The 15,910-nt window shown below is 52.1% G+C and overlaps 1 protein-coding gene across 3 annotated transcripts; it reads right to left on the bottom strand.

Annotated features, from left to right (window-relative positions):
* Window positions 1-3,799: 3,799 nt before the first annotated feature.
* Window positions 3,800-14,321, bottom strand: RGR (retinal G protein coupled receptor). 3 transcript variants are annotated; one of them, XM_061405527.1, is made up of 7 exons: window positions 14,150-14,321; window positions 12,336-12,442; window positions 11,197-11,318; window positions 9,558-9,711; window positions 7,841-7,958; window positions 4,931-5,044; window positions 3,800-4,450 (listed from the first exon to the last, which is right to left on the bottom strand). In XM_061405527.1, the coding sequence occupies exons 1-7, from the start codon at window positions 14,303-14,305 to the stop codon at window positions 4,319-4,321; spliced, it is 903 nt and encodes a 300-aa protein (XP_061261511.1). In that variant the 5' UTR covers window positions 14,306-14,321; the 3' UTR covers window positions 3,800-4,318. The 3 variants fall into 3 exon arrangements, with proteins under 3 accessions (XP_061261511.1, XP_061261512.1, XP_061261513.1); XM_061405528.1 differs by having other exon boundaries at window positions 12,336-12,492; window positions 14,150-14,289; XM_061405529.1 differs by lacking the exon at window positions 14,150-14,321 and having other exon boundaries at window positions 12,079-12,428.
* Window positions 14,322-15,910: the final 1,589 nt, after the last annotated feature.

Below are 15,910 nucleotides of genomic sequence, written 5' to 3'. Positions count from 1 at the left end.
CTTCTTGAGTGATAGCAAAAATCAGGGAGTTGTTGATAAGGTCGGACTCTAATATTTATTGAACACCCACTACATACTATGTGCTTTAAAATATGCCACCCCAACAAGGTCATTTTGGTGGAAGCGGAACAAAGTCAGAGATAAGAAACTTGCTCACACTCAGCCACACATTGAAAAAAGGCCCAACCTGGATTCATGCGAGGTCTTTCTGATACCCACACCTAAGTGCTTTCTAAGCTGCCATGCTGTCTCTCATCTAAACAGAGAAGGACTTGGAGGTGTCTTGACAGCTGCGAAAGGAAGGGCAGCTGGGTGGAGGAGGCCTCACAGGGAGACAATGGAGGCCATTGTGGCAACAGCTGCAGGGAGCAGGGGGGAGGGAACAGATGTGCAGCGTCCCGGCCAGTTCAGTTCAGTCGGTCAGTCATGTCTGACTCTTTGCAACCCATGGACTGCAGCATGCCAAGCTTTCCTGTCCTTCACCAACTCCCGGAGCTTGCTCAAACTCATGTCCATCAAGTCGGTGATGCCATCCAACCACTCATCCTCTGTCGTCCCCTTCTCTTCCTGCCCCCAATCTCTTTCCCAGCATTAAGGTCTTTTCCAACGAGTCCGTTCTTCCATCAGGTGGCCAAAGTATTGGAGTTTCAGCTTCAGCATCAGTCCTTCCAATAAATATTCAGAACTGATTTCCTTTAGGTCCCCGCCAGGGAGAAGTACTAAGAGGGGAGCAGCAAGTTACCTCAGCCAAGAGGACAGGGAAGACGTAAGGAGTGTGGTTTCGGCCTTCACCCGGGGCTTTTCCAGAGCTCTTTCCCATCACCCAGCGCCGCTCGCGGCAGCTCGGCGGGGCTTGAGCCACTTCTCCGCGCACAGTCCTTGCGGTGACTGCAGTTTACAGTGCGTTTCCACGTGTAATGTCGGCAGAAGATATATCACCTCTGCTTCTAGATAAGCAATCCAAGTAAGAAAAATTCAGGCACTGTCCCAACTTCTCACAATTTAGAGGCAGAAGCCAGACCAGACCTCCTAACCTCATCCCACGCACGGGAAGACCTGAGAGGTTGACATCTGGCTGCCCTGTCAATGACTGCTCTGCAGGCAGAGGGAAGGGGAGCCGGCTAGGGCCCTCTGGGGGTCCTGTGGACAGTGGGCGTGCAATTCCGTGCCCTTCAAGGAGAGATGTGGAATCATAACATTACTTGGAGGGGAAAGCAAGTAGACATCACGCTTCTATAACAAGAGCAGAAAAGAAAGCTTGTCTGGGATCTTGCAGAAATCTATGATTCACCGAAGCAGCCTCCTGAGACCTCCTGGTTCTTCAAGAGACATCTGCGCTGAAGGCCCAGGTTGAATTAATTGATCATTGAGTTAGCACTGCCACCCTGTGGCAGAAACTAGGCACTTCATCACCCTCATTTTTGAGGTAAGGACTTCTGCCCACACTGCTCTCCATCCTGACCCCCCCACCTTTTCTCTTCATTTAAGCTTATGACAGGACAGATATTAATGATATTTACTGAGATGGGAAAAACAATTCAGGAGACAGTGGGAGAGTGAGCTTGTATTTGAAAAAAACTGAACTAGAACTCTAACAGGGAAAACAGCAGAAATCCTTTCATTTTTGTGGCAAGGGGAAAGATGTAAATAAATCAGGCCAACTACCTGGCTGTCAAATTTATCCATGTGAAAAATGTGCAAAAGCCCTTTACTTTTAAGAGAAAATAGACATAGTTTAGGCCATAAGTAATTTGTTTCTTTTTCTTTCTTTTCTTTTTTTGCTAATTAATCAGGTACGAAGTCCTTCTCTCCCCAGGAACCTTGTTCCAGTGGGGGATACTGGGGTGGAGGCCAGAGATTATATATTCCTTTACCTCAGAAACAACTTGCTACTGTATTTGCAACTTTAATTCAAGTCCACTTGTCAATAGGCAGAGTCATCTTTCCCAGCAAGAAGATGGGGCGAGATGAGGGCATGTTATTCCACTGTACTTATATTTATTTTTTTAAGAAATTTTAGTGCAGTATAGTTGCTTTGCAGTGTTGTGTTAGTTTCTAATACACAGCAAGGTGAATCGGCCATATGTGTACATATATTCCCTGTTTTTTTATTTCTTTCCCATTTAGATCACAGGAGAGCGCTGAGTAGAGGACCCTGTGCTAAACAGTGGGTTCTCACTGGTTATCTATTTCATGCCTAGTATCAATAGTGTCTATATGTCGATCCCAATCTCCCAATTTATATTTCTTTTAAAAAGAGCTTAAATAAACCCTGGAATCATGGATCTTTAGAATGGTCACTGTTAGGACACAAACTTTGTGGCTTTTAAGTTGGGCTTTATATAGTCCCAGGCGTGGCACCCAAAGGTGATGAGGCTCCCTAAACCCAGCCCATGAGTGAGATGCAGGGGTGTGGGTGGGCTTGGGGCTTCTGAGTTGATAGTTTCAGGGGGGGCTCTGGTCATTCCCCACCAGGTGCTGACAGTCCCTCGCATCTCTGGCCGACCCAGCTCAGCGTGGAGATGCCCCAAGCCCACCATCCCAGCTCTGGACAGTTACAACTTGGGGATATAGGGCTCAAGGTAACGCCTTCCTTGGCCATGCCCAGTCAACCTAACTTCCCTCCCTCCTCTCTGAGCACAGGCAGGGGTGTGATCTGCTTAGGGACATGGGCTACTCCTGCTGGAGTCTTCAGCCCCCTTACCTTCCAGCCCTTCTCTCGTGGACTCTGGGGCACATCTCCCCTCTCTTCTCACTGTGGCCCCTCGTCCCTCCTTGAAGACTTCGTGCTTCTAAGACCCACAGGCTGGGGGGCAGTGTCAGCATCTCTGGGCCCCAGAACCCATTGCTTTGCTGCATTTTCAGTGTGTGTACGAGCCTGGATCAAGCCCCAGGGTTTCCCCACCCTGGCCCCACTCCAGGGCCAAGGCAAGAACCCTGTGTGGGTGCTGGAGTGAGGCCAAGTGATATCTTGTCTTCACGGTGCCTGGAAACAGTGCTGCGCGAAGACTTGGTCCTGTCCTCACCCCACGAGGTTCTGCAAAATGACTGAACCAGCCTCTGTTTTGTGCAGACTTCTGGTCTCGTGTTTCTGTGGCCTGATTTTCTACATCTGCAAAGCCAAGAGGCAGACCCTGGTCTGCCGGGTTCTCAGATGCTCTTCTCATGCCCTTCCCCCACCCCCACCCCAGGGACTCGGCACCTCCTTCCCTCAGCTCCACGGGACTCGCTCTCAGACTTCCTGCCCCAGGTGGTGCCTGGGGCAGCTGCCCCTCCATCGTCAGACCTTCTGCAGCGCCCTCAGCCGTCCTCCACCCATCTCCATTTCCCCCTAGAACCAGGCCTGGGTGCCATCGAGGCCCGTGCACCTCGATGCCTTGTCCCTAAGGGGCTGAGCCCATGGGAGGTGCAAAGGTGCATCAAGGAGTGGGCCCCAGCACGAGTGTCTCAGACTCAGATGCCACGGGCTCCGGAGGGAGCACACGAGCTGCAGCTGGCGGGCGAGCACATGCCCTGGGCGGAGGGCAGAGCCACTCTGTGCCCCAAACCGTCACCATGGAGCCTCCTCCAGGCTGGCGGGGCCTCACCTCCAGGTGCCTGAAGTTCTAAACAAATTGTCCTATTTTTTTTAATGTTGGCAACTAAGCAACGTGCAGCCAGCTGTCTTAACTGGAGGGTGGTGACGGCGACTCTTGATGAGCACTTCATACGTGCCTGGTAAGGTGCTGGGCCCTTCTGCATGGTCAAGTCACAATTTCTGTCGTCATGCCTCACAAATTGGAAACACACGCCCAAGAAGTGGAAGTCACCTGTACGAGATCACGATTTAATAAGAGGTGTTTGAACACTGGCAGCCTGGGCTGAGCTCCCACAACCAGACCTGGGGCTCTCACCCTTTCTGTGTAGGTCTCTGAATCCTAAGAGCTGTACTAATGAGCAGCAGCTTCTATGTGTATATGAATATATGCTACCAAGTTCAAGCTTCACGACAGACCCAAAGTCCGTATTAACATCCTTACGTTAGGGGCCAGGAAGCTGAGTCAGAGAGTGTGACTTTTCCAAGGTCTCTCAGCCTCTATTTGGAGAGCTACGGCCAACACAGGTCCGTGTGGCTCCAGAGTCCGGGCTCATTCCATGTAGTCTGGTTTTTCTCTGAATCCCCTGTGTCCAGCCTTGGACCAGGCTCAAAGGGCCATCGGGGATGAAGGGTGAGTGTCTGGAGCTTGGCTCCTGAGGCTGCTGGACAGGATTCCCCAGGCAGGGGCTCAGTCCAGGAAGGCCAGGGTGGGCCTGGGTCTGGGCAGCCCCCCAGAGAGGCTCACTGCTCTCGGCTGTGCTCTCTCCTCTGTGGCGAGAGGCACTGCCAGATTCCCCTGTGCACCATCTCGCTGCCCAGGGCATAGTTCATGGCGTTGACCGTGGGTACTGCCTTGGCAATGAGAGCGGGCACCTGTTGTGACGGAGAAATCCAGGAAAGAAGTTTCAGAGCCGCTGCTCCTCTCCCTGGTCCCAGTGGGTGACCACCATCCCCCCCCGCCAACCCAATGTTCCCCCCACCCCGCCCTGCCTCAGCTGCCAAGCATCTGCCCTTGGCTTGACTCCACAGCCGCTAAGCCTTCTCTGACTAGTGGCCGGATGGTGCGTGGAATCTTGCTCCTCCCCAGACACCACTCTCAGTCCCTGGACCCAGAGTGCGTGCATCACCATCTGGCTGGCTGTCCCTGTCATCTCACGTGAGGCCTGGGCAATGTCAAGCAGTGGCCCCACGTGACCAGGGGGACAAGCAAATGCCCGGTGAGTTACGAGCGTTCAGAGGAAAAGAGGAAGAGCAAGCCTATCATGGAGGCTATAAAGCCAGAGAGAGAGAGATGGGGAGAAACAGGGGTGCACAGATGGGGAGAGGGCACTGGAGTGCTGGAGGTGTCTGTACCATCTGCAGCTTGGGGGAGATGGAGGTTGCATCCGCGATGGTGGCGTACAGATACAGGAGAGCGTAGGGGCCCCAGCCGAGCAGCAGCGTCCTGGCTGGCAGGACGGTGTTCACCTGCGGAGACATGGGTGAAGGAGGGTGGCATCACAGTTGGTGGGAATGTAAGCTGATACAGCCACTATGGAGAACAGGATGAAGATTTCTTTAAAAACTAGGGATAAAACCACCATGTGACCCACAATTCCACACCAGGGCACAAACCCCAAGGAAACTACAATTCTAAGAGACACATGTACCCCGGTGTTCACTGAAGCGCTATTTACAATTGCCAGGACACGGAAGCAACCTAGATGCTTAATGACAGATGAATGGATTAAGAATTTGTGGTACATATATACAATGAAATATTACTCAGCCATAAAAAGGAGTGGATTTGAGTCAGTTCCAGTGAAGTAGATAAAGCCTGTTATGCAGAGTTAAGTAAGTCAGAAAAAGAAAAACAAATAACCTATATTAATGCATATATGTGGAGTCTAGAAAAATGGTACCAATGAATCTATGTGCAGGGCAGAAATAGACATGCAGACATAGGGAACAGCCTTGTGGGCGCAGCAGGGGAAGGAAAGGGTGGGAAGAGTGGAGAGAGTAGCATTGAAACATACACAGTGCCATATGTACAACATAACTTGTGGGGGCGGGGGTTGCTATATAACACAGGGAGCTCAACCTGGAGCTCTGGGACAACTTAGAGGGGTGTGATGGGGTAGGGTGTGGGAGGGAGGTTCAAGAGGTGGGGACATGTGTATACTTATGGCTGATTCACGTTGTATGGCAGAAACCACACAACACTGTAAAGCAATTATTCTCTATTTTTTTTTTTTTTTAAAGGAGGGCGGCATTGGCAGCCCTATGAGGTCCCAGGACCAGCTTGGCAGGGCTGTGGGAAGGTGCTGAGCCTGTGGAGGAAACTGGGACCGGCTGAATCTCTCTTCTGTTTAAGATGCTTGACCCTAGGCCTCTCATGCAAGCTTTCTTGATCTCAGTGACCTTGTCCAAAAAGTGGCCTGATAATGCCTGACTTGCCTGGAGGCAGCGACTGGAGTAGAGGATTCGCTTCCTTCTCCGTCTGTTCTCTAAGAAACCCGGGGCTGCGTGAGTGTAGCTGTGTGTATAAAGGTCCCCAGGCTGAGCTGCCCTCACAACTCTGTCCCAGAACTACCTTGCAACCAGCTCCTGCATTCACTGGCGGCTCAACCTGTCCTGGGGTCAAAGCGGCCGCTTTCCACCCTGTGAGAGACTCAACCAACCAGGCAGCGGGCGACGTGGTACCACAAGTGGCCACAGGAGGGCGCACGATTTCCGTACTATTTTCAGAATGGAATTTGCAAAATTACGATTCGCCACATACACTCAGCGGAGAAGGCAATGGCACCCCACTCCAGCACTCTTGCCTGGAAAATCCCATGGATGGAGGAGCCTGGTAGGCTGTAGTCCATGGGGTCGCTAAGAGTCGGACACGACTGAGCGACTTCCCTTTCACTTTTCACTTTCATGCATTGGAAAAGGAAATGGCAACCCACTCCAGTGTTCTTGCCTGGAGAATCCCAGGGACAGGGGAGCCTGGTGGGCTGCCGTATATGGGGTCGCACAGAGTCAGACACGACTGAAGCGACTTAGCAGCAGCACATACACTCAGAGGTTAAAATTCTGACGCTAAAAATCAGTGCCTATTCTCTAAGCGACCATGTCGCCCTTTAACAAAGAAGGTAACTTAAGCTCGCATCTGAGGTCCCTGGGACAGTGCGTGGCGACCCCTGCTGATGCTAGTGAGACGGATGGTTTAAAGTCAACTGGGAAAAATGAGAAAATCCGTGTGGCCGCCTTGTCTGCTGGCCCATTGAACCTCCAATGAACGTGGCGGCTTTGAGCACCTAGGCAGGGGTAGGAGCGGGCGCCTCCTGGAGGCAGGCAACTGTGGAGGCGGTGATGAACAGGAAAACACCCGGACAGCCTTCGCCCTCCTTCTGTGACTAGGAAACCCTGGGTCCACAGCTACAATTAACTGGTACAGCGTTTTTCCAATTCACAAGGGGAAAAAATGTGGCAGATGAAGTGTTTCAACAAAGAGGGTGCTTCTTTCATGCACTAGGATTGCCCACTTGAGTGATAGAGCCCCAGACCTGGGTTTGATCCAATGCTGCTGCTACCAATGGCGCAGCTTTTGACCAGTTGCTTAGCTAATAACCCCTTTCAGTCTCAATTTTCTAATCTGTGACATAGGGACAATAAAGCCTTCCTTCCTCAGAGCGTGGGTGCAAAATTGAAATGATATAATGCACATAAAGTTGCATTAGTACCTGAGTTTTTTTAGCTTGTTTTCGTTTTTTGAATCTTTAGAGCTATGACTCATCTGCTAGAGACTGTTCAGGTAATAAAAAAAAAAAATCCGGTAAGCGGATATTAATGCAGAAATTGAGCACTGGCCAGGAGGGCTTATTTTGAATCATTGTTTCTCTTGGACAAATGTGCGTGCAGGTGTGATTTTACTCTGTGGTAACAGTCTGTGCCTGCGGTTAGATGAAACATCCTGAAGCCATTTAAAATGCACGGGATTTTGTGCCAATCTTCGTATCCTCCGGAAGAAGGGTAACAGGAAGGGTGACGTCCTCCGGCCACCCTGCCTCTCAGTATTATGGGGTCTGGGTAAACCTGGGCAGCTCTGCTTCTTCCTCCCAGGTCTTGGCGATCTCCAGCAACGGGAGGGGAGGGTGTGTTTCTGCCCTCACACCCCATGCTCTGCATACAAAGCTAGATTTCTCTCCTGATCATTGAAAACACAGAGAACCCCTGATTGCAATCGCATTGTTCATGTTCCCTGGTGTTTCTCCTCCTCTCGGAGCTGATCCTTACCGGGGGACGGCTGGTCTTCCCGAGTTTCTGCTCCATGAGCCGATAGGACACGACTGTGATGAAGAGGGGCAGGAGGAAGTTGAAAAAGGCCATGGTGAAAAGGAAGCTGGTGAAGTTTCTGCAGGCAGAGGGGATGGAGAAGTCAAGAATTGCCTCTCAGAGATGATCAGTTGCCCAAGAAGGCCCATCAGACTCGGGCTAGACAGTCAGATGCAGGGAACTCCTCCCATCAGGTGAGTATTCAGACTATGGGTGCTCCCGGGTCCCAGCTGAACTCTCCTGGGAACCAGGAGCTATGAGGTCCTCCTAGAACCTGCCTTTAGGCCAAGGAGCTGGGACAAAGAATAGTCCGGCTTCGATTTGCTGCTGGGCAGTTCAGGGAAGCTCAGCCCTTCTCTCTGTATGTGCCCCAAACACGGAGAACGGGGCCATTTGTTTGGGAAATGTGTTTAGCAGATGGAGATGTCAGTTGACCAGGAGGAAAGATCATTCACAGGAAAGTCCTGTGGATGAGACTGGACACTGTATCAGTGGAGAAATCACTGAAGGGACCAGAGAAGAACCAGGGGTCCCAGGGAGTGGTCATGGGGAGGCACAGGGCTGACCAGGAGCAGGTGGGAGTCACAGGGAGGCAGACTGATATTCTGTGCAGCAGAGACCACATCTGGCTGCTGTCCACTAAGGAGGGGTGGGAGGGAGGGTTGCCAGAGGAGCTGGACACCAGCGGGGGAGATACCTGCAGGGAACTCCCTGGAGGACATTAGACCAGCCCCTGCGTTCTCCAGTGGGTTTGACCTGAGAAGCCTGTCGTCAAGGCAGATGCATTAGGAATAAACATGAGTAGGAACTTCCCTGGCAGTTCACTGCGTAAGAAGCCACCTTGCAATGCAGGGGATGTGGGTTCAATTCCTGATCCAGGCACTAAGACCGCACATGCCATGGGGCAACTAAGCCTGTGTGCCACAATGAAAGATCCTGTTGCAACTAAAACACGACACAGCCAAATAAATAAATAAGTGAACATGAATAAACATGTCAAGCAGATGAATGCGGTGTGCCTGCCTCTAGCAGAAGCAAGGTCGGGGCTGGAGCCATGTGGTCCCTCCCCGAGGCAGCCCCTAGAGGGAGCCCTGGACTCCCCAGAGCCCAGTGGGCCTGGCGGTACTGGAGGAGTGCTTCCTGATGGGGGCGCCACCACGCATTTACTGCTGTCTCTCCAGGGCCTGGCCCACAGCAAATGCTCAGAGAATCCAGAGAACTGTTCTCAGTGCCAAAGAGGTCCCTCCCAATGCAAAGATATTAACATTCTTTGACACTATAGAACCAAGGATATGGCTCCCTGTAGGAGTCAATAAATCAGAGTTGGGATCTGACTGTGCTGAAGGTGGCAAAGGGGCCATGGGGCTCAGTGACTGTTATAACCAACACAGGAGATCAGCATTGTTATAACCAATGCAGCTCCCTGGACAGGACCTCTTCTGGGGCCCACCTCTGCACCCCAACTTGCGTAACATTCCCATCCCTTGGCCAGTCTTCAGAATGGGCTTTCCTTAGTCCCGCTGTCAACTTGTACATGGGGATCATGGCTAAGGAGCTGAGACTGTCTGGCAGATGTTGGCACATCCCCATTTGGGTTTTCAGCTGACACTTTTGTCCTACAGGCTCAAAGCCCAGATTCCCATGGAAAGAAGCCTCGAAGCTGCTGCCCACACCTCACCTGTCCCCCCTGGAATAGTCCAGAGTGCAGCAGGTCCCCAGCGGCTCATAGTCATAGTGGCCCCAGCCCAGGAGGGGCAGTGCTGCCCAGAAGGCAGAAGACAGCCATACGAAGAACACCAGGGAGACGGCCGTGTTCCAATCCAGTCGGCTGCCTGCGTGGGGCAAAGGAGGAGGATGGTGGAGGGGAGGCAGTAGCTTGGCAGAGTGAAAACACAATGGACTTGGTGGTCATGGGGAATGTCCTTAAATGCTGGTGCTGATGCTTAACAGAGCAGTGCCTCAGGCAAGTTAAGTTTCTCTGAGCCTCAGTTTTCTTCTTCATAAACTGGGAATGATAATCCTTGCCTCTGACAATTGTTATGAAGAATAAAAGAGACAATGGATGTGGAAGTCTCCTAGAGACACTCTGTACCGTCTTCTTTAGAGAAGAGAGGGAAAGAGGGAGAGAAAGAGGGAGATGGCAGAGAGACAGGTGTGCGTGCAGGTGTGAGTGATGATCTGCGGGAAGTGTGGGGACAGGGCTGGGCTAGAAGCAGTGGAAGAGGAGCTCCAAGGTCAGGGGAGGCAGGTAGGAGTCAGCATTAGCGGAGAACAAAGGCGCTTGTGTTTTTGGCCCTGGAGAGAAGCATGTGACACTGTGGAGGGCAGTGAGCTGAGTGTCCACGGGGCAGATCTGCAGTTCCAAAGGACTGATGCTCATGGCTCAAGGCCATGTTAGCTGTGAACCCGAGTAACCTCTGTGCCGGGGAATCAGGACTCAGAGCCCAGGGGACAAATGGGAGGCTCCCTCTGAGGCATCCAGGCCACCACAATCCCAGCTTGGCTCCTGTAGCCCTGTGACTCAGGGCAAGCTACTTGACTTCTCTGAACCTGTGTTTCCCAGTCTGCAAGCTGGGGGTTTGAGTGAGGGGTGACTGAGCCACAGCCCCCAAAGAATGCTTGTTTCTGCCATGGTGAGTGAGATTCTACATGGTCTATGGGTGAATGTGTTTCTTACCTTTATGTGTATTAAAATTATGACATTAACTTTGTGATTTCACAGATACTTTTTAGAATGAGACTAAAGCAGTTGTTTAAATTTAAAAAAATGAGTCACTTAAGAAAAACATCAGGTAAATAACAGAGCAGGTGGTACACTTATATGTCTAATCATGAAGAGGGAATTTGACAATACAGCTTGGGAAGTCTTGAACTAGACTCCTTTTCATGAAGCCTTTGCATGGCAGAGGTTCCATGGAAGTATGAGGTGCAAAGGCATGCGCCCAGTCTGTCTCACACACACCACCTCTCTGCTGCCTCCCAACAGTGCCTGTCTTCAAGCGCAATTTCTGTATCCAGAATCCCATTTGAGTTTCCAAATAAAAGTGTGACGTTGGTTACAAAACTCATCCGTGCAGAGGAGGAGACCAAGGTTCACAGAGGACCCCTGACTTGCCTGAGGCCACAGTGAGGGGCACAGGGAACCTTCCAGCAGGTGCCTCAACATCTCTCCTGCGCTCTCCCGCCCTCCTCCCTTTCTTGGGGGCCCACACCCCACACTCAGGCACATTTACACCCACCCGCACTTCCCTGAACTGGGAAATGCAGAGCAGACCTTCGCTCTGCCCACCCTCAGTACGGGGAGCCCAGAGACCTACGGGTGCAGAAGTGGTGATAGCGCCCCCAGGCGACGGCTGCGCTGCTGCAGATGCTGGCCAGTGCCGTGACAAAGCCCTGGAAGCCGTGAGCCTGGCAGCCTTCCGAGCCGTAGGGCCAGCGCCTGTGGGAGACACGGGTGCCCGTGACCCCTCCCCCTCGCCCCGTCCCCCTCCCTCACCCGCTTGTCAGCAGCTTGGAGGGCACCTTCGGCTCCTTAGAAAAGGGCGTTAGTATCTGTTTTGCTATGAGGAAACTGAGGCCTTAGGGATCGAGCCGCTGGGGTGAAGGGGCACCTTGGTTGGATCAAAGAGTCTCCCTGGTAATCGGGTGCCTATGTCACAGGAAATGGAGCAGCATGATGCGCCGAGAGTTCGCGCCTGAGGCTCAGAGAGGAAAGGTACGGAGCCAGTGTCACAAAGCACAGGAAGGCAAAGTCAGAGGGTAGACCCCAGGCCTCCCAGCTTCCGGCCCCACAGGTCAGGCAGGGCGGAAGCTTCAGTTGCCCGTCCCCCACCCTGGGAAGGAGCAGAGGACAACAGGGCAAGGAATCCTCACTGATTCAGACCCTACAGTCAGCCCTGAGCCTTCGTACACAGAGGCAGGGCGAGGGCGGGGGGGCTCTAGCTTCCACAGGAAGGATCCATCTGCTTAAGAAAACAATCCTATAAACACCTTCTTAGACCGCATTGGAAGACCCCGGTCACGTAAGGTCTTACACACTTGTCAAAAGCCTGTTTGCTTTCACAAATACTTATCTAAGGCTTCCTAGGTGCCAAGCATTGTTTTAAATTATTTACAAATAATATTTCCAACAACCGTATGAGTTGGGTAATAATACATAATTTACAGAGAAATAGAAATAACGAAGTCAGGATTCCAACCTAGGCATCCTGGTTGCAGGGCCCAGGCTCTTAGTCCCCACAGTCAGCCAGCTCTGATGGTCAGGTCCAAGGAACGCCTGTATTCCAGAAATCAGCTGTGGTTCTGCAGGCATGGTCTGGAATTCCGATTTACTCTGGTTTGGTCTGCCTGCCCTCTCCCCTATAGCTTTCTACAGGTAGGAAGCATGTCTCTGGCCTGCTTCCCAGTGCCCTGAGGTCAGGCCCCAGAGCCCAGGGACTAGGGTGGGGGCAGGTACCGGAGGAGGCTGGACGTGGCTGCAACGAGGGCGTTCAGGCTGATTCCACTGTCGGCCAGCGCCAAGCTCAACACCAGCAGGTGGCTGGGGGTCCGCAGCTCTGGGGTCTTGCAGAAAGAGAGGATGGTCAGGATGTTTAGGCTGAGGCCAGAAAGAGCTGAAAAGAAGGGGAGAGCTGGCACCGGAGCTGCGAGGCCCTCCTGGGGTCAGAATGAGGGCCCACGGAATGGATAGGCCCTTTACAACCCCCCACCCCCTCACACTCAGCAGCCATCTCCCTGCAGCTCATCAAGTGCCTATGAGGTGGGCTGGCCCTCAGATACTGAAAGCCATGAAGTGTACACCCTGCCCTCTACCAATGCACAGTCTGATAGAGAGATAGACGAGAAGAAAATCAGTCAAGTGCAGCACGGTCTGTGCCAGCGTGATCCCCGTTATGGACAGCCACTGCGCACCTATCACGTGCCCGACTGAGCACTTTACACGGATCCTCCCACTCAGTCTTCACCTGGACACTGTCCTCCCGACTTGCCACGGAGACGCCAAGGCTCAGAGGTGTTGGCCTAAGTACACCGCTAGTAAGGGGCAGGGCTGGGACTTGAACTCAGCTTTTTCAAATTTCACAATGCCCTTTCCAAGGGCTCTGGAACAATGTTAGGGAGAAGCTCAGAAAGGAGGGGGCGATAGAACTGGGAGCTTCCGGGACCCCAGGCAGGGGCGCCCAGTGGCAGACAGAGCCAGCCGTGAGTTTCAGCTTTGTCACTCATTGACGGCCCCTTTAGGCTCCTGAACCTCAGCTTCTCCCACGTGAAGTGAGAGATTGGGGAGGATCCTGCCTTCAAACCGTGAGCATTCACAGGGAGGACAGGGTGTGGAAGAGCATTCTAGAAAGAGGGACCAGCACGTGCAAAAACATAAAGCTGTAAACTTTCAAGGCACGTCTGAGGACCTAGAGGGATGCTAGACTGCAGGGTTCCCAGAGGAGAGGAAAGGGGGTTGAGGCCGCCACCCATGGGGTCCAGGGTCTCAGGGCCAGCCTGGTGGCGGCTGCTCCCTCTCCACTGTCAATTCTCAAATGTGTTGATTTTGTCTCTGAATCTGCTTTGAACAAAGGCTACATCCCCCACTGCCCTAGACTTGGGCTCACCCAACTCTAGGATCTATTGGTCCAGCCCTGGCCTCAGTGAGCATCTTAGGGATTTTGGGTTGCAGCTCGCATCTCATGGACCCAGGTTGCCCTTAGGGCAGAAGTGCTTAGGGCTGAGGGCAAGAAGATGGTGAAAGCAATGTGGGGCTGCAAGGGAGTGAATGAACTTGAATATTGGGTTTGTCTAGGTGGGCACTTTATACCTTGATCACATCTAGCCTTCACCACCACCCATTTGGAATGTCAGGGAGCTGAGGGTCAGAGAGCTTAGGTGTCTTGGTTTCAGTGACTCAGACAGCAAGTGTCAGAGCTGACTGTCTTCACAGCCTACCAGGGGCCTGATCTTATATGAGATTCTAAGCAGGATTTCCAGGGAGTGGATTCAACTTTCTCCTGACAGCAGGGACATGAAAAGGCCTGGTTCTTGGTCATGCCCTGGGCAGACATCCCCTTCTCAAAATTCCTCCCTCCCTGTCCCACGCCCGGCTTCTCTCTCTTGGCTCCCAGGCTGCAAGCTGCAGCCCTCAGGTACAGCCATCAGAAGACCCTATGGGTTTAAGCACAGAGGAGTATGGTTTGGGAACGTCTCCTTGCCAGCTTTGCAGCTGTGACCTGCATTCTGGGGGCCTGCTGAGTTCCGCTCCACCCCAGATCCTGCCTGGCTCACCTTCCACCAGCAGCACCGTCCCCACAGCCAGCACCTCCAGCTCCCCGAAGCCAGTGGGCAGGGTCCCAGACTCTGCCATTCTCTCTGTCTTTCTCCCAGCTGACCCAGCTCTTCTCTGGCTGCCTCAACCCAGGCTCCTCCATTATAAAGGGCCATTCCACGTGCTGGCACATGCAGGGTATTACGCTAGACATTGGGTTCTTTTTTTGCTGCCCCCTCGCCCTCCAAATCATCTTCTTGGCCCAGACAGAAGGAACCCATTCATCAGTTAGACAGTGTAGCCTTTGTGAAGCCAGCACGGAGTCTGGCCTCATTCATTTCAGCTCCATCGGATTAAGGACCCAGAATCCGAATGGTGTATAGCCGAAAGCTGAATTAGAAAAGAGTTGCATAACGAGGGCCAGGATGAGGAGCAGAAGGGGGGATCTGAGCTGCAGCCAAGCCTGAGAACGGGTCAGGAGCCAGGCTCTTCCGTGTTCTGAGGTGCTGACAAGCTGAGCACCCGTGTGCATGTGTGTACATGTGTATGTGTATCCACCGGAGCTCATATGTATGCTCACATGCCCTGGGGGAAGAAAGACGGTTGGAAGTCATTTGCTGTCATGGAAAGAGCTCCAACTGGGACTAGAGACTGCTTCTGGTGCCTGTGTCCCTGGGGCGGACCCTCTGGGGTCATCTCAGTCGTCTCTTTTGCACAGTAAGCGTCTCCCACCACCCTCCCCACTCCTCTCCACCCACCCCGGCCTGTGTAAGTCCTGGTCAGAAGAATACATCATGGATATAGCCTTTGGGGCTTCGTTTCCTGCGTCCCATTAACCTATGTGTCCACTGACCTATGCAAGCATAAACATCTCCCAAGGCACTGGCTTGAGACAGAAAGTGGCCCACGACCCACTAAGAACTTTGCCTTCTATAAATGAGGTCCTGGTATAAGGTACACAGTGGCTTATAGTGACATTTACATTAAGAAACACTAACTCTGGGGGGGCCCTGGTGGCCCAGAGGTTAGGATTCTGAGCTTTGGCTGCTAAGGCCCGGGTTCAATCCCTGGTTAAAAACTAAGATCCTACAAGCTGTGCAGCACAGCCAAAAAAGAAAGGAAGAAGAAAACACTCATCCAGAACAACTTAACTCATTTTCATGTAAAGAAACCAAGGTCCAGAGTGCTGCTATTAATATTACTGAATCCAAAATTGGGTTCACCCAATGCAGAAACCGAAACGTCAGTATGCGTAGGGAAAAGTTTAGTGCAGGGCCGTGCAGGAAGGAGTGGCTCTTGCCCCAAACACCCAAACTGCCCAAAGAGCTTCAGCAAAGCATTTTTAAAGGCAAGGTGAAAAGGGGGTGTGGTTGGTTGCTGCAAATTTCTTGGTGTCAGAATCCTTTGTTCTTACAGCTGTTCCTCCAAAAGACAAATGTTACTGTCTTTATACAACGTTTCATCTCTATACACACGGAAATGTGTTAAACCCTTAGAGGTCACAGCCTTGAGAACTGGCTATCCTGTGTATTTCAGACTATAAGCAACATTTATTTTTTGTTTGTTTTCTGCATTGCATGGCTCAGCTCCCCCTATTCAGGGTTTGAACTGAGACTATAGCAGTGAAAGCCTGGAATCTTAACCACCAGGCTACCAGGGATTCCCCTCTAGGCAGAATTCTTAAAGCCAAAGCAAAATAGCAACAAAGGTTAAAGTAAAAGAAACAGACCCATTACAAGTATGGAGTCAGGGTTGCTCTTCCCTATGACACCAGCAATATA

This window comes from Bos javanicus, chromosome 28 (genome assembly GCF_032452875.1).
Source record: "Bos javanicus breed banteng chromosome 28, ARS-OSU_banteng_1.0, whole genome shotgun sequence".
Classification (NCBI taxonomy): Eukaryota; Metazoa; Chordata; class Mammalia; order Artiodactyla; family Bovidae; genus Bos; species Bos javanicus.
The sequence above is the reverse complement of the archived record's forward strand: the minus strand, read 5'-3'. Positions and strand labels throughout refer to the sequence as shown.